The 24,314-nt window shown below is 41.1% G+C and overlaps 1 protein-coding gene across 1 annotated transcript in view; it reads left to right on the top strand.

The window, feature by feature from the left end:
- Positions 1 to 2,316: 2,316 nt before the first annotated feature.
- LOC311128352 (guanine nucleotide-binding protein subunit alpha-13-like) overlaps positions 2,317 to 24,314 on the top strand; it is a 38,103-nt gene continuing 16,105 nt past the window's right edge. Inside the window, exons 1-2 of the mRNA XM_084160464.1 lie at positions 2,317 to 2,629; positions 17,247 to 17,473. Of these exons, the coding sequence (XP_084016590.1) occupies positions 2,347 to 2,629; positions 17,247 to 17,473 (510 nt within the window). The 5' untranslated portion in view covers positions 2,317 to 2,346. The remainder of the gene's footprint in view (positions 2,630 to 17,246; positions 17,474 to 24,314) is intronic.

Raw genomic sequence — 24,314 nt, 5'->3', positions numbered from 1 at the left:
AGACTACATCCAATTTGCTGAGTAGAGTGTTGGAGGCTATTTTGTAAATGACATCGCCGAAGTCAAGGATCGGTAGGATAGTCAGTTTTACGAGGGCATGTTTGGCAGCATGAGTGAAGGAGGCTTTGTTGCGAAATAGGAAGCCGATTCTAGATTTAACTTTGGATTGGAGATTCTTAATGTGAGTCTGGAAGGAGAGTTTACAGTCTAACTAGACACCTAGGTATTTGTAGTTGTCCACATACTCTAGGTCAGACCCGTCGAGAGTAGTGATTCTAATCGGGTGGGCGGGTGCCAGCAGCGTTCGATTGAAGAGCATGCATTTCGTTTTACTAGTGTTTAAGAGCAGTTGGAGGCTACTGAAGGAGTGTTGTATGGCATTGAAGCTCGTTTGGAGGTTTGTTAACACAGTGTCCAATGAATGGCCAGATGTATACAAAATGGTGTCGTCTGCGTAGAGGTGGATCTGAGAGTCACCAGCAGCAAGAGCGACATCATTGATATACACAGAGAAAAGAGTCGGCCCAATAATTGAACCCTGTGGCACCCCCATAGAGACTGCCAGAGGTCCAGACAACAGGCCCTCCGATTTGACACATTGAACTCTATCTGAGAAGTAGTTGGTGAACCAGGCGAGGCAGTCATTTGAGAAACCAAGGCTATTTAGTCTGCCAATAAGAATGCGGTGGTTGACAGAGTCGAAAGCCTTGGCCAGGTCGATGAAGATGGCTGCACAGTACTGTCTATTATCGATCGCGGTTATAATATCGTTTAGGACCTTGAGCGTGGCTGAAGTGCACCCATGACCAGCTCGGAAACCGGATTGCATAGCGGAGAAGGTACGGTGGGATTCGAAATGGTCGGTGATCTGTTTGTTAACTTGGCTTTCAAATACTTTCGAAAGGCAGGGCAGGATGGATATAGGTCTGTAACAGTTTGGATCTAGAGTGTCACCACCTTTGAAGAGGGGGATGACCGCGGCAGCTTTCCAATCTCTGGGGATCTCAGACGTTACGAAAGAGAGGTTGAACAGGCTAGTAATAGGGGTTGCGACAATTTCGGCAGCTAGTTTTAGAAAGAAAGGGTCCAGATTGTCTAGCCCAGCTGATTTGTAGGGGTCCAGATTTTGCAGCTCTTTCAGAACATCAGCTGTCTGAATTTGTGTGAAGGAGAAGCGGTGGGGGCATGGGCAAGTTGCAGCAGAGGGTGCAGAGTTGGTGGCCGGGGTAGTGGTAGCCAGGTGGAAAGCATGGCCAGCCGTAGCAAAATGATTGTTGAAATTCTCGATTATTGTAGATTTATCGGTGGTGATAGTGTTTCCTAGCCTCAGTGCAGTGGACAGCTGGGAGGAAGTGCTCTTATTCTCCATGGACTTTACAGTGTCCCAAAACTTTTTGGAGTTAGTGCTACAGGATGCAAATTTCTGTTTGAAAAAGTTAGCCTTTGCTTTCCTGACTGCTTGTGTATATTGGATCCTAACTTCCCTGAAAAGTTGCATATCGCGGGGGCTATTTGATGCTAATGCAGTACGCCACAGGATGTTTTTGTGCTGGTCAAGCCTACGTGCTTCATGATTAAATTATGATTGTAATTTGGCAGTGTTGAATTGTTCTGTTAAATGATGCATTCAATGTGATGTGAATAATTAGGTATTTCAATGCTCTAATTTTAGAAACAGCTATTTTGTTTCATTTGGTCAACTTTGGCAAAAAAAGAATGGGTCTAATTGAGGATTTAAAAACGTTTTATCAGGGCAAAATTGCATGTCTTATTGGAAATAAAAATCACATGGTTAAGTGATGAGATAAGGTATTCATTTTGCATTGCAAAAAGGTATTATATGCTAGAGTTGTATGCTGTATACTACAGTGGAGACTGCTGAGGGGAGGACGGTTCATAATCATGTCTGGAACGGCGCGAATGGAATGGCATCAAACTATGTGTTTGATGCCTTTCTACTTATTCCGCTCCTGTCATTACCACGAGCCCGTCCTCCCCAATTAAGGTGCCACCAACCTCCTGTGGTATACTATATTGTCAAAGAACACTTCCTAGTTGTAGAAGAGAGAGGGGCTTGGCCCTCTATGTGTGTTTATTTGGATCTCCATTAGCTTTTGCAGAAGCAGCAGCTACTCTTCCTGGGGTCCACAAATAAAAATGACAAGATAAAAGCACTGATAGTCACACAAATTATTTGCGTTTGTGTGTGAACGAGCTGCCTAGCGAAAGTGGCATGTGTAGTACATAGAAATAGATCCACTATATTTCTATAGTGTAGTAGCGTTTCCGCGCGCATCACATGAACGAGCAAACTCTCTCCCGTATATCGATGAAGCTGGTTGAAACATGGCGGACTTCCTGTCGACCCGATCCGTGCTAAACCAGTGCTTCCCAGTTTGCCTGCTTACCAGCACCGAGGTGGAACAGCTGAGGAAATCTAAGGAGATTGACAAAAGTCTTTCCCGGGACAAAACCTACGCGGAACGACTAGTAAAGATACTTTTACTGGGCGCGGGCGAGAGCGGAAAGTCCACTTTCCTCAAACAGATGAGGATCATCCACGGGCAGGACTTCGACCAGCAAGATCGTGAAGAGTTCCGGGGAACAATTTACAGCAATGTTATCAAAGGTAACTAGGGAGAACGTCTACGGGACTAAAAAGTTACATTAGTTAACATTCTGAACTTTCTTCTTTCGAGCCCGAGTGAAAGTTGAGTGGTAAAAAACTTTTGGGCGAAGTTTACATTCTGTGTATGCGTGGAGCTGCTTCTAGCCGAAGTTAGCTAGTTAGCTAGGGGTTTAGCTTCAGAAATAAAATTAAACATCACTGCTTTGTGGAGGAACGCCAGTGTTGTTTATAACTATCGGCTAGTATGAGCCGGAAGAAAAAAAATGTATGCACTCACTAACTGTAAATCGCTCTGGATAAGAGCGTCCGCTAAATGACTAAAATGTTAATGTATGAGAGCGTCTCAGCTTCTTAGGTAAAAGGGCCATTTTATGTTATAACTAGTTAAATCCGATGCACACAAACTATGATGCAATTCATGCAAAAAGGGCATTAGGACGCCTCTTTAGAAAGTATTACTTCCGGCTGTCAACCCTTCAATGGCGAAGCTACAGAAAGATGTCGGAATTCCGATATGACAGCATTGTTTTACCACTATACTCCAGGTCGGTATTCATGTCATAAGAAGGAATTCCCCTCGACCACGCCCACACAGAAATTGGGGAAAACGAACGGTATTCCACATTGACCCCCATAAAAATAAAAGCCAACTTAGTCATCGATATTTAATTATACAGAAATTACAAAACATGCCGAAAAGCTGTTGTGTTGTTAAATGTACATGTGAGCTGCGCTCAGAATTAGAAAAGTATGAATGCCAATGGTCCAATATTCTAGAACACTGCTGTGCATACACGTACTCGTTTGATACTCTGATAGACCCTTAAGGCTAATCTGAGTGGGACCCTGGTGTCCAAGTACACGTAAGACATTTAGCTTGTTTAGTATAGTACGTTTGTACAGTGCATTTAGAAAGTATTCAGACCCCTTCACCTTTTCCACATTTTGTTACGTTACAACCTTATTCTAAAATTGATAAAATTGTTTTTCCCCCCTCAATCTACACACAATACCCCATAATGACAAAGCAAAAACAGGTTAGATTTTTTTGCACACAAAAAAGAAGGAAATATCACATTTACGTAAGTATTCAGACCCTTTACTCGGTACTTTGTTGAAACACCTTTGGCAGCAATTACAGCCTCAAGTCATATTGGGTATGACATTACAAGCTTGGCACACCTGTATTTGGGGAGTTTCTCCCATTCTTTCTGCAGTTCGATCGGGTTCAAGTCCGGGCTCAGGCTGGGCCACTCAAGGACATAGAGACTTGTCCCAAAGCCACTCCTGCGTTGTCTTGGCTGTGTGCTTAGGGTCATTGTCCTGTTGGAAGGTGAACCTTTGCCCCAGTCTGAGGTCCTGAGCACTCTGGAGTAGGTTTTCGTCAAAGATCTCTCTGTACTTTGCTCCATTAATCTTTCCCTCGATCTTGAGTAGTCTCCCAGTCCCTGCTGCTGAAAAACATCCCCACAGCATGATGCTGCCACCACCATGCTTCACTGTAGGGATGGTATTGACCAGGTGATGAGCGGTGCCTGACGTGACGCTTGGCATTCAGGTCGAAGAGTTCAATCTTGGTTTCATCAGACCAGAGAATCTTGTTTCTCATGGTCTGAGAGTCCTTTAAGTGCCTTTTGGCAAACTCCAAGCGGGCTGTCATGTGCCTTTTACTGAGGAGTGGCTTCCCTCTGGCCACTCTACCGTAAAGGCCTGATTGGTGGAGTGCTGCAGAGATGGTTGTCCTTCTGGAAAGTTCTCCCATCTCCACAAAGGAAAACTGGAGCTCTGTCAGAGCGACTATCGGGTTCTTGGTCACCTCCCTGACCAAGGCCCTTCTCCCCCGATTGCTCAGTTTGGCTGGGCGGCCAGCTCTAGGAAGAGTCTTGGTGATTCCAAACTTCTTCCATTTTAAGAATGGAGGCCACTGTGTTCTTGGGGACCTTCAATGCTGCAGAAATGTTTTGGTACCCTTCCCCAGATCTGTGCCTCGACACAATCCTGTCTCGGAGCTCTACAGACAATTCCTTCAACCTCATGGCTTGGTTTTTGCTCTGACATGCACTGTCAACTGTGGGACCTTATATAGACAGGTGTGTGCCTTTCCAAATCATGTCCAATCAATTGAATTCACTACAGGTGGACTCCAATCAAGTTGTAGAAACATCTCAAGGATGATCAAACAGGATGCACCTGAGGTCAATTTCGAGTCTCATAGCAAAGGGTCTGAATTAGGGATGCACTGATATGACATTTTTGGCCGATACCGATATCCAATATTTTCCTTGCCAAAAACACTGATACCGATAACCGATATTTAACATTGTAGCGGCCTTTTAAGCATTCTAGTACAGTTAAATAGTTGAAACAAAATGTAATATGTTCATTTGTTCAGTTAGGAACAGATTGTTTAATAACTTGTAAATGAGAAAAATGACAAATCCATGAATGTATTTTTATCGCACAACAGATATTCATGACACAAATATTTTAGCTGCCCCCCCGTATTACAAAGATGGTTCAGTTGTTGGTGGCTCTTCTACTATCCAATCTTGACTGTATGAAGAAACTTAAAAATGCTTTGAAATAAATATTGGTTTAAACTAAAATGCAGTTAATCATTTTAGTTTTAACTGCTTGAAAAAAATGACTGTCTCTAGGCTATGTCATAAACTGCTATAAATGGCACAACTTAAACTTTTCAAATGTGCTCAACTGACCTGACTAGTAAAATGCGAGCAAATTTACAACACATCATCTCATCTTTCATTTAGGAAATAAAAAAAATTAACGAAAGAACAAAACTGCTTTGTTTTAAATTAAATGAAAGTCTTGACCTATACCATCCATGAATAAACAACAGAAAAGCCATTGGGCTTAGTCAATTATTTTCCATTGACTCTAGATGGCTGGGTTACAATATATATATATATATATATATATATATATATATATATATATATATATATATATATATATTTTATTACTGCCCATTTATAATTTTACCATTTGGGGGAGGTTTTTCTTCACAAAGAGGACCTGCTCGGCTTTGTCACGAGAGTCTGTTTCTTTTTTGTCTACAATGTGTGAAGCTGCACTGAAAAGGCGCTCACTGTCCACAATAGCACAGGGAGCACCAAGATACTTGCGCGCAGCTTTAGCTAGGATGGGGAAACGGTGCTTGTTACTTCTCCAGTATCCAAGTGCATCTTTATTCCTGGGAATAGTAGGTTCTGTCAGGTATGCTAGTATCAGCAAATAATGGGAAGGGGGGGGGTTAGTACATTTAATACAACATATTGCATTATTCTTGCATTCCAAAGGATCATTAGGCATAGATCAACATTGGCAAATGTTGGCCGATGTAGTAACAGAAAATGAAAATACAACGCGTCCCTCTCTCACAGAGACACACACACACACACACACACTAACCAAAAAGTTATTTTGTTGGCATTTATGTGTGTCCCCATTACCAGTAAAACATAATCAAAACCTATTTCTTTCACTTACTTACTGTGCTGTTTCGTTGTTCAGTCGTTCCATTCTCAACCAGGATTTCATCATACATGTCAAGCAGTGAAGTTACAGCTCTGTCTGTCTATGGCCTCTTCTGTCGTGGTTCCTCTTCCTCGGTGCGCACTCTCACCGTGTCCGTTTCCATCTTGTCCAGCTGTGTCTGTAACATTTCACCTAAACCCTGTTTCTTGTCTGCGTCGAAGTAGCGGTCCTTGTACCTAGCATCGAGCATGGTGGCGACACAGTAAAGAGGCTCAGAGAGAATGCCACCGAATTGCTTGTTCACAGCCTCTAGAGTAGTTTTGCAAGTTTTAACCTCACGGTCTGTGTCGGCAGTTTTGTTGAGCAGGCGTTTCAATGCCATGACAGAGGGTATCACGTCTGCTGCAGACGCAGTTGATGAACTTATTTCTCGAGTCAGTTGTTCGAATGGAGCTAGGAGAGTGTTCATGTTTTCAATGAGAGTCCACTGGATTGTACTGATTTGTTGCAGGTAACGTATAGTCGGCTGTGTACACGCCAAGCACTCGTTTTTGTTCCAGCAGTCTCTCTATCATGTAAAAAGTACTGTTCCTGTATTGCTTGCAGGCGGCTGTATGCTAGCTGTGAGTGTTTAAAATCACCCACTATCTTCCTACCTGTTGCCACTGGTGTGTGTGCCATGCATGGCAAACTGGCATCTCCTCATTCTTCCAAAGCCTTTGTCATGTTACACGTTATCATTATCACGTAGCACAGCCTGTACTTTGTTCTTGGGGATTTTTCAAGTTTCAAACATGTTCTCAAATGCCATTGAAATGGTAGCAGCGGTATGAGAACCAGCACATTCTTGAGCATGCAATACGGCTTTCCTCAGTACGAAATCCTTGTCGACCCACTGTGCTGTCAGACTCAGCATGCTCATGGGGCTGACATCGCTAGTCCAAATGTCAGTGGTGAAGCTAATAGCAGTGACGCCCATAGCAAGTAGCTCATGGATGTGCGTTTCAACAATACTGTGTAACATCTGAAAAATAGCGCCTACTTGGTAGTGTGTACCGGGGCTCGATGTGCTCGACCAGTCGGCGAAAGCCAACAACATCCACGACAGAGAACGGTAGAATGTCATGGGTAATGAATACCATTATCTTGGCGTTAATGGATTTCGCCTTTGAGTCTCGCCGAAATGTTCTTACACTTTCAAATGACTGCTCGACTTGAACTTGTTTAGTTGTTGGAAGTGTGAGCTTAGTTTTTTTTTCTGCTTTTGTTGTAAGTAGTCGCTGAACGTCTGGGGGCGATGCACTTTCAAATGAGTAATTAGGTTTGTGGTATTGAAAGATTTCACTTTCTCCCCTCCTCGGGAAATAATAGCAGCACAAACGTTGCATATGGACTTTTTGTTGTCTTCCTTTGAAACTTCAGAATAGATCCACACAGCAGACATTGTGGGCTAGGTTAGGTCATCTACCTACGTTATACAGGTATGTACGTCAGCTTTGACATCGGTTTTGCACATCGGTGTTAAACTATACAAGAGCCAATGTCGGTGTTGGCGTTTTTAGCTAATATCGGCCGATTCCGATATGCTTACCGATTTTATATCGTGCATCCTTAGTTTGAATACTTACGTAAATAAGGTATTTCTGTTTATTTTTAATACATTTGCAAAAATTTATAAAAACCTGTTTTCACTTTGTCATTATGGGGTATTGTGTGTAGATTGATGAAGAAAAACATTTATTTAATCCATTTTAGAATAAGGCTGTAACATAACAAAGTGGAAAAAGTGAAGGGGTCTGAATACTTTCCGAATGCACTGTAACTCCACTCACTTCTTGTATCTGTATAGTCTGTTTGTTTGTGTGGTTTTGGCTAGCTTAATGTCCGGTCAGTAGCTAGCTAGCAATCACTCACGTGACTAACGTTAGCGCTGTCATGAAAAGGGGCAAGAGCGAAGCCCTACAATACTACGTTTTTCTACGTATTGGGAATGCTTGGGAGAAGGCAATGTTGAAAAGTAATCTTTAGACCTGTTGTACTTTTCCTTAAATGTAGTTTTGTAATTAACAAGCAGAAAACAAGAAAATTGTGTTTGAAAAAGGTGAATTTGTTTTCCCCAAAGGCAGGCGGGCCACAACATTCTATACTGAAAAAATATATAAACGCAACATGCAACAATTTCAAGGATTTTACTGAGTTACAGTTCATATAAGGAAATCAGTCAATTGAAATAATTTCATTGGGCCTTAATCTATGGATTTCACATGACTGGGCAGAGGTGCAGCCATGGATGTGCATTGGAGGGCATAGGCCCACCCACTTGGCAGCCAGGCCCACCCACTGGGGAGCCAGGCCCAGCCAATCAGAATGATCCAATCTGTGATATTCTATTTCAGCTCATGAAAAATGGGACCAACAATTTACATGTTGTGTTTTTTTGTTCAGTGTATTTATTACCAACTGGTATTAAATACCGACATGGTTCAAAGCCGACTGGTACTATCCACTGAGTTTTTAAGCTACGGCGCGCAACATGGTTCAACAAGCCAATATATCAGCACAATATACTTTTTGGGGTTTTCATTTTACCGGTGTATTGGAGCTAGAATTGGGATCATGTATACGGGAGAGGGGTAAGTTGAGCCAAAGGGTTAGTGGAGCCACCCCTTGTTTCTAGGAAACCGTACTTAAGCAATAAGGCACAAGTGGCAGTGCTGTATCATGAATACTGCCGCAGGTAAATGGCATTGTCAACCCATTTACCTGTGATTGTATTCATGATACAGCACTGCCGCGCGTTCCTTATGCCTTGATCACATCTACAGCGTCATTGTGTTTTGGTACACCAGAAGTACATTCATTTCCAATGAAACGCTGCGTTAGCCTTGCAGTATTGCGTTGCAGTGCGTTCTGTGTGGCGCATACTTTGGATTTATTGAATTTATGCATCAAATTGTATGCGTAGACGGCTTGACAGAAATAGCAGGTGAATGTAGGCAGACGGCGCATATTAACCGCCACCAAACCAAATGCTGGAAACAAGGTGAAATAATGTGTGAGTTAAGATAAATACAAGAGATGATTCGGACAGCGACACGAACATGATATTCTTATGAAGGCGCAGTGATAATTCAGATGGAACTGTTAGCAGCCATAGGTGTGTTTGTGACGGCCAATACAGCTCGGCTTGCAACGCTGCTCGTCCAATCAGGATCCAAACAACCAGTTTTATGAACAAAATTAATCATGTGACCAAATATTTAGGAAGAGGTCATCATTTCAAGGAGTCTGTGAAGGAAGAAACCACATGGGAAAAGGTGGTATGCACGTTAGGTCAAATGAATTGATTGTGTTATAGGTTTTATGATGCTTTTATCTAAACCAAAGTAGATAATTTAAAGATTGTTTTATAAGTCAGTTAGGGAGTCTATAAGCTACAATATGAGGTCCTAAACCTAGCATAAAACTCCATCCTTGTAGCTGTGTGGGTTAATATAGTCAATGTTTGCCTTGGGGTAAGTTGTGCCAATGGCCACCATGCCCCATACAAATTATGATTACATTTCAACAGGTGTAGACTAACAGTGAAATGCTTACTTACGGGTCCTTTTCCAACAATGCAGAGTTAAAGATAAAAAAAATTATAATGTAAATAGTGACACAAGGAATAAATACACAGTGAATAACAACGAGTAAAAACAAACAAACATGGCTATATACAGGAAATACCAGTACCAAGTCGATGCGCAGGGGTACGGGGTAATTGAGGTTGCTATGTACATATAGGTAGGGGTAAAGTAACTAGGCAACAGGATTGATAATAGATAGTAGCAGCAGCGAATGTGATGAGTGTGTGTGTGTGTGTGTGTGTCGTCAGTATGCGTGTGTGTTGGTGTCAGTGTAAATGTGTGCGAGTCCAGCATGTGTGCATAGTCAGTGCAGGAGAGTTGGTGCAAAAAAGTGTGAGCGTATGTTTGGGTGTCAAGGTACGTACTGTATGTGTGAGTGTGTGGGTAGAGGCCAGTGTGTGTGCAGAGTCCGTGCAAGAGTTCGTCTTTGGGGTCATTTTTATGCATAGTATTTTTGGCAATTTGTCATGCACATGATGTGTGTTTTTATTGTTACAGAGCAGGCATCATCATGACCCGTGTATTCAAACGTTTAAAAAAAGCAGGGGTCTAGCCCCCCTTGAGGTTCTTGAGAGAGCAGACAAGGAAGTGAGAGAAGGGAAGTAGCTCCGTGTAGAGCATGGCGCTTGCAACGCCAGGGTTGTGGGTTCGATTCCCACAGGGGGCCAGTATGATTTTTTAAAAATATATATGTATATGTGTGTGTGTGTGTGTGTGTGTGTGTATATGTGTATATATATGTGTATATATATATGTGTATGTGTGTGTGTGTGTGTGTGTGTGTGTGTGTGTGTGTGTATATGTGTATATATATATGTGTATGTGTATATATATATGTGTGTGTGTGTACAGTGAGGGAAAAATGTATTTGATCCCCTGCTGATTTTGTACGTTTGCCCACTGACAAAGAAATGATCAGTCTATAATTTTAATGGTAGGTTTATTTGAACAGTGAGAGACAGAATAACAACAACAAAAATCCAGAAAAACGCATGTCAAAAATGTTATAAATTCATTTGCATTTTAATGAGGGAAATAAGTATTTGACCCCCTCTCAATCAGAAAGATTTCTGGCTCCCAGGTGTCTTTTATAAAGGTAACGAGCTGAGATTAGGAGCACACTCTTAAAGGGAGTGCTCCTAATCTCAGTTTGTTACCTGTATAAAAGACACCTGTCCACAGAAGCAATCAATCAATCAGATTCCAAACTCTCCACCATGGCCAAGACCAAAGAGCTCTCCAAGGATGTCAGGGACAACATTGTAGACCTACACAAGGCTGGAATGGGCTACAAGACCATCGCCAAGCAGCGTGGTGAGAAGGTGACAACAGTTGGTGCGATTATTCGCAAATGGAAGAAACACAAAAGCACTGTCAATCTCCCTCGGCCTGGGGCTCCATGCAAGATCTCACCTCGTGGAGTTGCAATGATCATGAGAACGGTGAGGAATCAGCCCAGAACTACACGGGAGGATCTAGTCAATGATCTCAAGGCAGCTGGGACCATAGTCACCAAGAAAACAATTGGTAACACACTACGCCGTGAAGGACTGAGATCCTGCAGCTACTGCAAGGTCCCCCTGCTCAAGAAAGCACATATACAGGCCCGTCTGAAGTTTGCCAATGAACATCTGAATGATTCAGAGGAGAACTGGGTGAAAGTGTTGTCAGATGAGACCAAAATCGAGCTCTTTGGCATCAACTCAACTCGCCGTGTTTGGAGGAGGAGGAATGATGCCTATGACCCCAAGAACACCATCCCCACCGTCAAACATGGAGGTGGAAACTTTATGCTTTGGGGGTGTTTTTCTGCTAAGGGGACAGGACAACTTCACCGCATCAAAGGGACGATGGACGGGGCCATGTACCGTCAAATCTTGGGTGAGAACCTCCTTCCCTCTGCCAGGGCATTAAAAATGGGTCGTGGATCGTTATTCCAGCATGACAATGACCCAAAACACACGGCCAAGGCAACAAAGGAGTGGCTCAAGAAGAAGCACATTAAGGTCCCGGAGTGGCCTAGGCAGTCTCCAGACCTTAATCCCATAGAAAATCTGTGGAGGGAGCTGAAGGTTCGAGTTGCCAAACATCAGGCTCGAAACCTTAATGACTTGGAGAAGATCTGCAAAGAGGAGTGGGACAAAATCCCTCCTGAGATGTGTGCAAACCTGGTGGCCAACTACAAGAAACGTCTGACCTCTGATTGCCAACAAGGGTTTTGCCACCAAGTACTAAGTCATGTTTTGCAGAGGGGTCAAATTCTTATTTCCCTCATTAAAATGCAAATCAATTTACAACATTTTTTACATGCGTTTTTCTGGATTCTTTTTTTTATTCTGTCTCACTGTTCAAATAAACCTACCATTAAAATTATAGACTGATCATGTCTTTGTCAGTGGGCAAACGTACAAAATCAGCAGGGGATCAAATACTTTTTTACCTCACTGTATATATGTGTGCATATATATATATATATATATATATATATATATATATATATATATATATATATATATATATATATATATATATATATATATATATATATATATATATATATATATATATATATATATATATATATATATATACAGTGGGGAAAAAAAGTATTTAGTCAGCCACCAATTGTACAAGTTCTCCCACTTAAAAAGATGAGAGGCCTGTAATTTTCATCATAGGTACACGTCAACTATGACAGACAAAATTAGGAAAAAAAAATCCAGAAAATCACATTGTAGGATTTTTAATGAATTTATTTGCAAATTATGGTGGAAAATAAGTATTTGGTCAATAACAAAAGTTTCTCAATACTTTGTTATATACCCTTTGTTGGCAATGACACAGGTCAAACGTTTTCTGTAAGTCTTCACAAGGTTTTCACACACTGTTGCTGGTATTTTGGCCCATTCCTCCATGCAGATCTCCTCTAGAGCAGTGATGTTTTGGGGCTGTCGCTGGGCAACACAGACTTTCAACTCCCTCCAAAGATTTTCTATGGGGTTGAGATCTGGAGACTGGCTAGGCCACTCCAGGACCTTGAAATGCTTCTTACGAAGCCACTCCTTCGTTGCCCGGGCGGTGTGTTTGGGATCATTGTCATGCTGAAAGACCCAGCCACGTTTCATCTTCAATGCCCTTGCTGATGGAAGGAGGTTTTCACTCAAAATCTCACGATACATGGCCCCATTCATTCTTTCCTTTACACGGATCAGTCGTCCTGGTCCCTTTGCAGAAAAACAGCCCCAAAGCATGATGTTTCCACCCCCATGCTTCACAGTAGGTATGGTGTTCTTTGGATGCAACTCAGCATTCTTTGTCCTCCAAACACGACGAGTTGAGTTTTTACCAAAAAGTTCTATTTTGGTTTCATCTGACCATATGACATTCTCCCAATCCTCTTCTGGATCATCCAAAGGCACTCTAGCAAACTTCAGACGGGCCTGGACATGTACTGGCTTAAGCAGGGGGACTGCAGGATTTGAGTCCCTGGCGGCGTAGTGTGTTACTGATGGTAGGCTTTGTTACTTTGGTCCCAGCTCTCTGCAGGTCATTCACTAGGTCCCCCCATGTGGTTCTGGGATTTTTGCTCACCGTTCTTGTGATCATTTTGACCCCACGGGGTAAACTCTTGCGTGGAGCCCCAGATCGAGGGAGATTATCAGTGGTCTTGTATGTCTTCCATTTCCTAATAATTGCTCCCACAGTTGATTTCTTCAAACCAAGCGGCTTACCTATTGCAGATTCAGTCTTCCCAGCCTGGTGCAGGTCTACAATTTTGTTTCTGGTGTCCTTTGACAGCTCTTTGGTCTTGGCCATAGTGGAGTTTGGAGTGTGACTGTTTGAGGTTGTGGACAGGTGTCTTTTATACGGATAACAAGTTCAAACAGGTGCCATTAATACAGGTAACGAGTGGAGGACAGAGGAGCCTCTTAAAGAAGAAGTTACAGGTCTGTGAGAGCCAGAAATCTTGCTTGTTTGTAGGTGACCAAATACTTATTTTCCACCATAATTTGCTAATAAATTCATTAAAAATCCTACAATGTGATTTTCTGGAATTTCTTTTCTCAATTTGTCTGTCATAGTTGACGTGTACCTATGATGAAAATTACAGGCCTCTCTCATCTTTTTAAGTGGGAGAACTTGCACAATTGGTGGCTGACTAAATACTTTTTTTCCCCACTGTATGTGTATGTGTGTGTGTATATGTGTGTATATATATATATATATATGTGTGTATGTATATATGTTTGTGTATGTGTATATATGTGTGTGTGTGTGTGTGTATGTATGTATGTATGTATGTGTATATAAATGTGGGTGTGTGTGTATATATATATATATATATATATATATATATATATATATATATATATATATATATATATATATATATATATATATATATATATATATATATATATATATATATATATATATATATATATATATATATATATAAATATAAATATATATACAGTCATGGCCAAAATTGTTGGCACCCCTGAAATTTTTCCAGAAAATGAAGTATTTCTCACAGAAAAGTATTGAAATTACACATGTTTTGCTATGCACATGTTTATTTCCTTTGTGTGTATTGGAATAACACAAAAAAAACAGGAAAAAATCAAATTTGACATAATTTCACACAAAACTCAAAAAATGGGCCGGACAAAATGATTGGCACCCTTAACTTAATATTTAGTTGCACACCCTTTGGAAAAAATAACTGAAATCAGTCGCTTCCTATAACCATCAATAAGCTTCTTACACCTCTCACCCGGAATTTTGGACCACTCTTCTTTTGCAAACTGCTCCAGGTCTCTCATATTGGATGGGTGCCTTTTCCCAACAGCAATTTTAAGATCTCTCCACAGGTGTTCAATGGGATTAAGATCTGGACTCATTGCTGGCCACTTCAGAACTCTCCAGCGCTTTGTTGCCATCCATTTCTGGGTGCTTTTTGAAGTATGTTTGGGGTCATTGTCCTGCTGGAAGACCCATGATCTCGGACGCAAACCCAGCTTTCTGACACTGGGCCCTACATTGCGACCCAAAATCCTTTGGTAATCCTCAGATTTCATGATGCCTTGCACACAGTCAAGGCACCCAGTGCCAGAGGCAGCAAAACAACCCCAAAACATCTTTGAACCTCCACCATATTTGACTGTAGGTACTGTGTTCTTTTCTTTGAAGGCTTCATTACATTTTCGGTAAACAGTAGAACGATGTGCTTTACCAAAAAGCTCTATCTTGGTCTCATCTGTCCATAAGACGTTCTCCCAGAAGGAATTTGGCTTACTCATGTACATTTTGGCAAACTGTAGTCTTGCTTTTTTATGTCTCTGTGTCAGCAGTGGGGTCCTCCTGGGTCTCCTGCCATAGCGTTTCATTTCATTCAAATTTCGACGTATAGTTCGCGCTGACACTGATGCACCCTGAGCCTGCAGGACAGCTTGAATTTCTTTGGAACTTGTTTGGGGCTGCTTATCCACCATCCGGACTATCCTGCGTTGCAACCTTTCATCAATTTTTCTCTTCCGTCCACGTCCAGGGAGATTAGCTACAGTGCCATGGGTTGCAAACTTCTTGATCATGTTGCGCACTGTGGACAAAGGAACATCTAGATCTCTGGAGATGGACTTGTAACCTTGAGATTGTTGATATTTTTCCACAATTTTGGTTCTCAAGTCCTCAGACAGTTCTCTTTTCCTCTTTCTGTTCTCCATGCTTAGTGTGGCACACACAGAAACACAATGCAAAGACTGAGTCAACTTCTCTCCTTTTTATCTGCTTTCAGGTGTGATTTTTAGATTGCCCACACCTGTTACTTGCCCCAGGTGAGTTTAAAGGAGCATCACATGCTTGGAACAAACTTATTTATCCACAATTTTGAAAGGGTGCCAATAACTTTGTCCGGCCCATTTTTTTAGTTTTGTGTGAAATTATGTCAAATTTGCTTTTTTCCTGTTTTTTTTTGTGTTATTCCAATACACACAAAGGAAATAAACATGTGCATAGCAAAACATGTGTAATTTCAATACTTTTCTGTGAGAAATACTTCATTTTCTGGAAAAATTTCAGGGGTGCCAACAATTTTGGCCATGACTGTATATATATAATATACACACACACACACAAACACATACATGGATCCATAATAAATACAAAATACATGGAGTCTGAGCTTGATAATGAGAGGCGATGATAGAGTAGCAAAGGAACACAAGGTCTGATCTGATGACATGGAATCTTAGCTTGATAAACATATCAAGAATTTCGCTGCCCAGTTTAGTAGCCTCAAATGCATAGAACTTGCCTACGAATTGGCACATCGAAACAACATCCCTGTCCCAGACAGCTGGTCAGGACTTATACGCCTTGACTTATTCAACATTTTGTTGTGTTACAGCCTTTAAATAGATTTTTTTGTTTCACAGATCTACACACAATACCCCATAATGACAAAGTGAAAACATGTTTTTTTAGAAATGTTTGCTAATTGATTGAAAATGAAATACAGACATATCTCATTTACATAAGTATTTACACCCCTGAGTGAATACTTTCTAGAAGCACCTTTGGCAGTAATTACAGCTGTGAGTCTTTCTTGGTAAGACTCTAAGAGCTTTCCACACCTGGATTGTGCAACATTTGCCATTATTCTTTTCAAAATTATTCAAGCAAAAACCAAGCCATTAAGTCGAAGGAATTGTCCGTAGAGCTCCGAGACAAGATTGTGTCGAGGCACAGATCTGGGGAAGGGCCAAAAAAATCTCTGCAGCATTGAAGGTCCCCACGAACACAGTGGCCTCTATTCTTAAATGGAAGAAGTTTGGAACCACCAAGACTCTTCCTAGAGCTGGCCGCCCGGCCAAACTGAGCAATTGGGGAGAAGGGCCTTGGTCAGGGAGGTGACCAAGAACCTGATGGTCACTCTGACAGAGCTCCAGAGTTCCTCTGTGGAGATGGGAGAACCTTCCAGAAGGACAACCATCTCTGCAGCACTCCACCAATCAGGCCTTTATGGTAGAGTGTTCAGACTGAAGCCACTGTCAGTAAAAGGCACGACAGCCCGCTTAGGGTTTGCCAAAAGGCACCTAAAGGACTCTCAGACCATGAGAAACAAGATTCTCTTGTCGGATGAAACCAAGATTGAACTCTTTGGCCCGAATGCCAAGCGTCACGTCTGGAGGAAACCTGGAACCATCCCTACGGTGAAGCATTGTGGTGATAGTATCATGATGTGGGGATGTTTTTCAGTGGCAGATCGAGGGAATAAGGCTGTAATATAACAAAATGTGGAAAAGTCAAGGGGTCTGAATACTTTCCGAATGCACTGTATATCCTCCAACATTCAGACTTGTTTAAAATCACTTTTGTTACCTTCCGGTACTTGTGTCAGACAGTGGGTTGTGGGCCACAGACCCCCATCAGAGAGTTTCTGTGTGTGGTTGTTGTTGTTAACTCTAAACCCTATCTGTCCTCTTCAGGTGTGCGTGTGTTGGTGGATGCACGGGAGAAGCTTCACATCCCCTGGGGTTCCCCTGACAACCAGGTGCACGGAGACAATATGATGTCATTCGACACACGGTCTGCGATGATGGCGAACGGCCAGGTGGAGACAAGCGTGTTCCTCAAGTACCTGCCCTCCATCCAGGTCCTGTGGGCCGACAGCGGAATACAACAAGCCTACGATAGACGCAGGGAGTTCCAACTGGTCAGTACACACACCGCAGTACACACACCGCAGTACACACACCCCAGTACACACACCGCAGTACACACACCCCAGTACACACACCCCAGTACACACACCCAGTACATACACCCCAGGGTTTCCGTTATCCATCAATTGCCGGCTTTTGGGCAAAATACAATAAAATGAACAGCCGATAAATGAAATTGTTGCCGGCCAAAATGACCCGGAGGAAGAAAAAAATCCCATTGCAAAATAGTGCTTTTTATTCATTGATGGAAATACCAGTCGATGGAAATTATATTTGACTGTCATGCTAATCGGTCTATAGGTTAATTGGCATAATTGAGTGGAATTAAATTGGCCTGTGTGTATTTTCGTTAGTCATCATGTATCTTATTTATCCAACAGAACGATCACGCGCGCCCACAGCATACAGAGCCTATTCTGAGCTAGATTTCCCCTGCAGCTCCTCAGCTGGTTGCCGCTGGAGTAAAACGTGCTTTTATAAGGCCATTCATTGCACAACCAATCGAAATGCAATTGCGTGTTAAAAACAGTTTTGGTGCATGATGAAAAAAGAGCTACTATTTTTATTTCTCAACTGGTAATTGAAGCGCGCCATTCAAGTGCAGGCAACAGGTTATCAGCACGTCACCCACCACTTTACAAATGTGAGCTGGAGGCAGTATGCATTTTGAAAAGGTACTTAATTGTTTGAAACCTGAATGTTTTACTACATATTATGAGGCATGTCTTACCTTGCTTCAAAGTAGGCTATAGGCAAAATCAGATCATGGAAATGTGGAGCCATTTCTTTTATAAAGACTTCATAGGCCACTCAGCATTAAAGAGATAGATTGGGGGTAAGGCCCTGCGATACACTAGCGTCCTGTCCAGGGGGTGTACTTGTACATCAAGCTGCCTTGCTACAGAAACAGGAGATGGGCTCCTGCTCCTATGAACTTTTCCAGCTCGCACAAGCCAAGGATCGAGCAATGCTACATACCCAGCGACTCTGCAAACGGCACCGACTCAGACGAGGCAGAAAAGCTAACGCTAGTTTTGCGAAACGCCTGTTACATCTTCGGCCGTTGTAGGAAAGACGCATCGTTAAAACATTTGTAACAACTGCTTGCAGTTCTGAGCCAACCTGAATACTAAGATCCTGAGGGAAATCGACGAGTACCAACAGCTTTATGCTATGGAGGAATAATAATAATAATAATAATAATAATATATTGTACGGGATACATTTGTATTGTAGTGATGCCATTACTGTAGAGTAATGCAAGGTCTCTTTCATAATCATGTGAAATGTCAATTGCTATGGAAATGCTGGGATGGGTTTTCTATGAAAATTATGTTTAATGTAATTATGATGCAACTATGATGGTGATACGATATGGATTACAATTATCATCCTGATTATTAAGGCTATACTCACTTCATGTTACACACAGACACTTAATCATGCAAATTGTCTGGGTTATTATTTATTTAGACGTCACACATTATAGTATTACTCTTATCCAGACATTATACACCCTCTCACTAAATCACATCCGATATCACACACATCAACCTACTCAGATCTACTGCACACATAGCTTGACTCAATTGTCTTAACATCTGTGGCGTTGGCTCACAGGCAAACGGGCAAGGGAAGAAAAACAAATATTGCTAGAACCTGTTTCTTGAATTCTAAACATCAGACATTTTGAAATCTATTTTAGTCTGTCATAATACCTCTTATGGCAGTAACTTTACAAGCACTTATTATGGTAAATTTAGACTGAGTATCTAGTTATGGTAAGGGGTGAAATAAGTATAGCCAGTTATAATTATAACGGTTTAGCAGATTATAAGAAAAGATCAGTCTTTACGTGGCTAAAAGAAAAGGAATATAACATATACTGTTTACAGTATACTTAGATGAAGTTGCGTGGGAAAAGAAATGGGGGGGGTGACATTTTGTCGTGGACAAAGGAACTCAAAAGGTGTGATATTAATTTACAAAAATGTTGATTCTAATGTGCAAATAGTCAGGAATGATTCGCAAGGAAGGTGGATCCTTTTCAATGTGAAAGTGGATAAAAAACGGATTCTGCTCATTGTGGTCCTCTGTAGCTCAACTGGTAGAGCACGGCGCTTGTAACGCCAAGGTAGTGGGTTCGATCCCCGGGACCACCCATACACAAAAATGTATGCACGCATGACTGTAAGTCGCTTTGGATAAAAGCGTCTGCTAAATGGCATATTATATTATTATTATTATAATCTATGGTCCAAATCAGGATGAGCCATGCTTCTTTGAAAATATTTATACCAATTTATTGAACTTACCGGCAACAAACGATAAAATCATTATGGTGGGAGACTATAACAAAGTGTTAAGTACCTCCAATGGACCGTAAAGGAAATCACTCTACAAACTATCATCACCATGCCCTTAAGGAAATCACAAATATTATGGACACATTAGAAATAGTGGCTATTTGGATACTAAAAAACCCTGACCTAGTGAGATATACATGGAGACTTAATCCAGCTAGTCATCTTGACTACCTTCTTGTCTCTTTCTCTCTTGCATCAAAGGTTAAAAAAATATCGATAGGAGACCGAATGCGATCGGATTATCATCTAATTGGCCTTCACATAACTCTTACAGAATTTCCACGTGGACAGGGATATTAGAAATGTAAGCAGTCTACTGGAGGACAATGTATTCTTAACTAAGACAAAATAATTTATAGCTGAATTTTTCCAGTACAATATAGGTTCAGCAAATCACCTTATTGTTTGGGATACCTTTTTAAATGTACCTTCAGAGGACATTAAATTCAATATTCATCAATAATAAAAAGGCAGAGATATAAAACAAGTTAGAGGAAAAATAACTGGAGGAAACGATCTAATGTAATCTATTACAAAAATAAAGCAAACTGGATGGAATATGGAGAAAAATTCACCAAATTCTTCCTGAATCTCCAACACAAGAACACTACCAAAAATGCATTTCAGTTAACAGGTGTGCCTTGTTAATTTGTGGAATTTCTTTCCTCCTTAATGCATTTGAGCCAAATCAGTTGTGTTGTGACAAGGTAGGGGTGGTATACAGAAGATAGCCCTATTTGGTAAAAGACCAAGTCCATATTATGGCAAGAACAGCTCAAATAAGCAAAGAGAAACGACAGTCCATCATTACTTTAAGACATGAAGGTCAGTCAATCCGGAAAATTTCAAGAACTTTGAAAGTTACTTCAAGTGCAGTCGCAAAAACCATCAAGCGCTATGATGAAACTGGCTCTCATGAGGACCGCCACAGGAAAGGAAAACCCAGAGTTAGCTCTGCTGCAGAGGATAAGAGTTACCAGCCTCAGAAATTGCAGGCCAAATAAATGCTTCACAGAGTTCAAGTAACAGACACATCTCAACATCAACAGTAATGTATAGCAACCCCAGGTGTAAAATAGTAAATAGCGGCTACTTCTCAGTTTTTAATTGTCAAGAGGAGGTAAACAATGGTGTCCGCTGTCACCATATCTATTCGTAATGGCAATCGAAATGCTAGCTATTAAAATCAGATCAAATAACAACATTAGAGGAAAAAGATAAATTCAAGGCTTAAAAACAAAGGTGTCCATGTATGCCGATGACTCAAGTTTTCTATTAAATCCACAAGCTAGATCCCTGAAATATCTCATTGAAGATAACTTTTCTCTCTGGACTAAAACCTAATTATGATAAGTGTACAATATTACGTGTTGGATCTTTAAAAAAATATGACTTTTCCATTACCCTGTAGTTTACCTATAACATGGGCTGACGGTGAAGTAGACATACTTGGTATTCATATCACAAAATAAATAAATGAGCTCTCCACAATGAATTTCAATGGAAAACTAGTAAAAATAGACAAGATCCTGCAACCATGGAGAGGTAAATACCTGTCTATTTATGGAAAAATTACACTGATTTAACTCCTTAGTCATATCTCAGTTTACTCACTTACTTATGGGGTTGCCTACACCTGATTATTTGTTTTTTCAAATCAGATGAGCAAAAAAAAATTCGTGTAATCTGGGATGCTAAACCAGACAAGATAAAGCGTGCCGATCTATATAATGAATATGAACTGGGTGGGTTGACATCATTAAATACAAAAGTACTAAACCTCTCTCTAAAAGCTTCACCTATACAAAAGTTTTACTTGAACCCTAAACGGTTCTCAAGTAGATTACTAAGAAAAGCTCATCCATTGTTTAAAAATGGCCATTTTGCCTTTGTGCATAATTGAAAATGAAACCTTTTTCAAAGTATCTCTCTTTTTCAAACAAGCATTGCAGAGCTGGTTACAATTTCAGTTTCATCCACCTGAAAAGATAATATTTGTTCTATGGTTGAATGCAAATGTGCTGGTTGATAAAATACCTGTATTTATGGAAAATAGTTTTGAAAAGGGTATTTTGTTTTTAAATGATATTGTAAATTGGAATGGTGGAGTTATGTCTTTAATGAAGTTATCAGAATTGTATGGGAAGGTCTGCTCAATCCAAGATTACAATCAATTGATTACAGCATTACCCCAAACATGGAGGAAGCAGGTGGCAGTGGGAGGAGGTAGGGAACTGGTCTGTCTGCCCAATATAAAGGATCCAAACTGGCGGAGGAATAAAAATGGTATAAATAGGAAAGTATACCAGTTTCATTTGTTGGGGGGGTGGGGGAGGTCTGGTGGCCTGGCGGTTGGGAGCTTGGGCCGGTGGCTGATAGGTCGCTGGTTCCGGGTCCCCATTTTTCACCTTGTGGGGAGATCTGTTGACGTGCCCTTGAGCAGGGCGTTGACCCTGGCTGCTTCTGTGGGTCGCTCTGGATGGGAGTCTGTTAGATGACTATGTGTAATGTAAATGTTCAGCGGCTTCACTGCAAGTAGATTGTATGTTTTAATATTCAAAAATATTTAAACATTTTTAAAAAGACTTCCTAGTGAGTTTTAAGTTTGGGGAAGCTTACCATTTATTCTACCGTTCTGCCTTTTTATCTGTCAGTTGTGGAACAGTTTCACTTCAATAATAATGTTTTAATTTCTCAAAATTATTGTCAAGTGGTCAATCATAAAAATCTGAATTCAAATGATAAAAATCTCAAAGTTAATTCAACTAATGCAAGAGCACCAGGCTCTGCCATATGGACAGGTACTTCTATGCGTGTTCAGGCACGCACGCTCTCTCAGCATTATCAGGACAGAGAAACCAGACACTTGCTCATTGTTCACATGGAGCACTCCAAACAAAAGACAATGGAAAAAATGACAAATCTCATAAATGATGGTTATGAAATGAACCAAAACTTGTTTCTCACAAGTGTAGCGGTTTGTGAACTCTGCAAACAACGTTTCCACTCTCCGAGAATGAGAACGATAAATGACTGTAATTAATACAGGCATTAAGAGAAATTAATGTAGCCAAATGACTGGGATTAGTGGTACATTTACTACTGGTGACCTAATATGCAGGGTTCGCACAAGGTGCTTGAGGTGTTTAAAGTACTTGAATTTGGCACTCTGAAATTCAAGTACTTAATTTCTGATTTTCAAGGTATTCTTCTCAAGTTGGTACTTAAAAAGTACTTGAATTAAAATGAGAGAACAGAAAATGAACTAATATGAAAACAATTAGAAAAATGTATTGTTCTTGCGAATTCATTTCCAGGCTGACTACAGAGTTTTATTTCCTCACGTGTTTTGCGCTCTGGATGCCAGGCAAGCCCGCTCATTCCACCCACACTTCCACTCAGCCAGGCAGGTACAGAACTGACTGATTAGGCGCCGCCAAACGTCACATCGATAGCTAAAATGCCGGGCAAATGTAGACTCAATCCTGCCTGGCAGGATATTGATGTTTATGAATGGGTTTTGCCAGACGTAACCAGGGATGTAGTGGAGGGTAAACGCCGTTTACGCACCTTTTTATTTGTGAAATAGCGTTTACTCACCTTTTTATTTTGTTAATTGTTTATCCACTTATTATTGCGTTCCCAGCGTTGATCAGCGCTCAGACGGCTTCTTGATCTGAGTTCTAATCGCACCTACCTCTGCGAACGAGTGAATCATGAATGGTTCATGTGTGCTCGTTATGGTCACCTGCTCCCTTGTATTTGCCTTGTTAGCAGCCCATTCATTCACCACTCTGTCCAACAGGAAACTCTGCCCACGACATAGGCTGAGAGGTGAAACAAACTACCTCAGCCCAGACCTACAATGGCAAGTGGCAGAGACTATGGCTGACAGTGGCAGAGACTATGGCTGACAGTGGCAGAGACTATGGCTGACAGTGGCAGAGACTATGGCTGACAGTGGCAGAGACTATGGCTGACAGTGGCTATTTTTTTGTTATCCCTCGACTCCTGCCATGTCAACAGACATCCCCCAAACAATAAAAAGCAGACTCTCGGAGAATGTGTACAACTGGTAAATAGTCGCTGATATTCCAGTCAGATGTCGAGCTAGCTAGGTAGCTCAAGGGCTCTGGCTGTTAGCCAGGTAGCTAGCTATAACTAGCTGGCTAGAAGGATGAAGTTAGAAGTTAATATTATTAGCATGTACACTGAACAAAAATATAAATGCAACATGCAACAATTTCAAAGATGTTACTGAGTTAGTTCATATAAGTAAATAAGTCCTGACTTACCACTCCTCTATGTAGTAAATAACTAGTGAAACATGTATTATTGAGTAGAACTTGTAGGTAGTGATGAATAGTAAGTTAGTTGTTTTCTTTAATGAGGTTGTGGTGATATACTGCCATTTATTTTATTTATTTTACCTTTATTTAACTAGGCAAGTCAGTTAAGAACAAAT

Source organism: Coregonus lavaretus (assembly GCF_964263955.1).
Source record: "Coregonus lavaretus genome assembly, chromosome: 1".
Classification (NCBI taxonomy): domain Eukaryota; kingdom Metazoa; phylum Chordata; class Actinopteri; order Salmoniformes; family Salmonidae; genus Coregonus; species Coregonus lavaretus.
The sequence above is the reverse complement of the archived record's forward strand: the minus strand, read 5'-3'. Positions and strand labels throughout refer to the sequence as shown.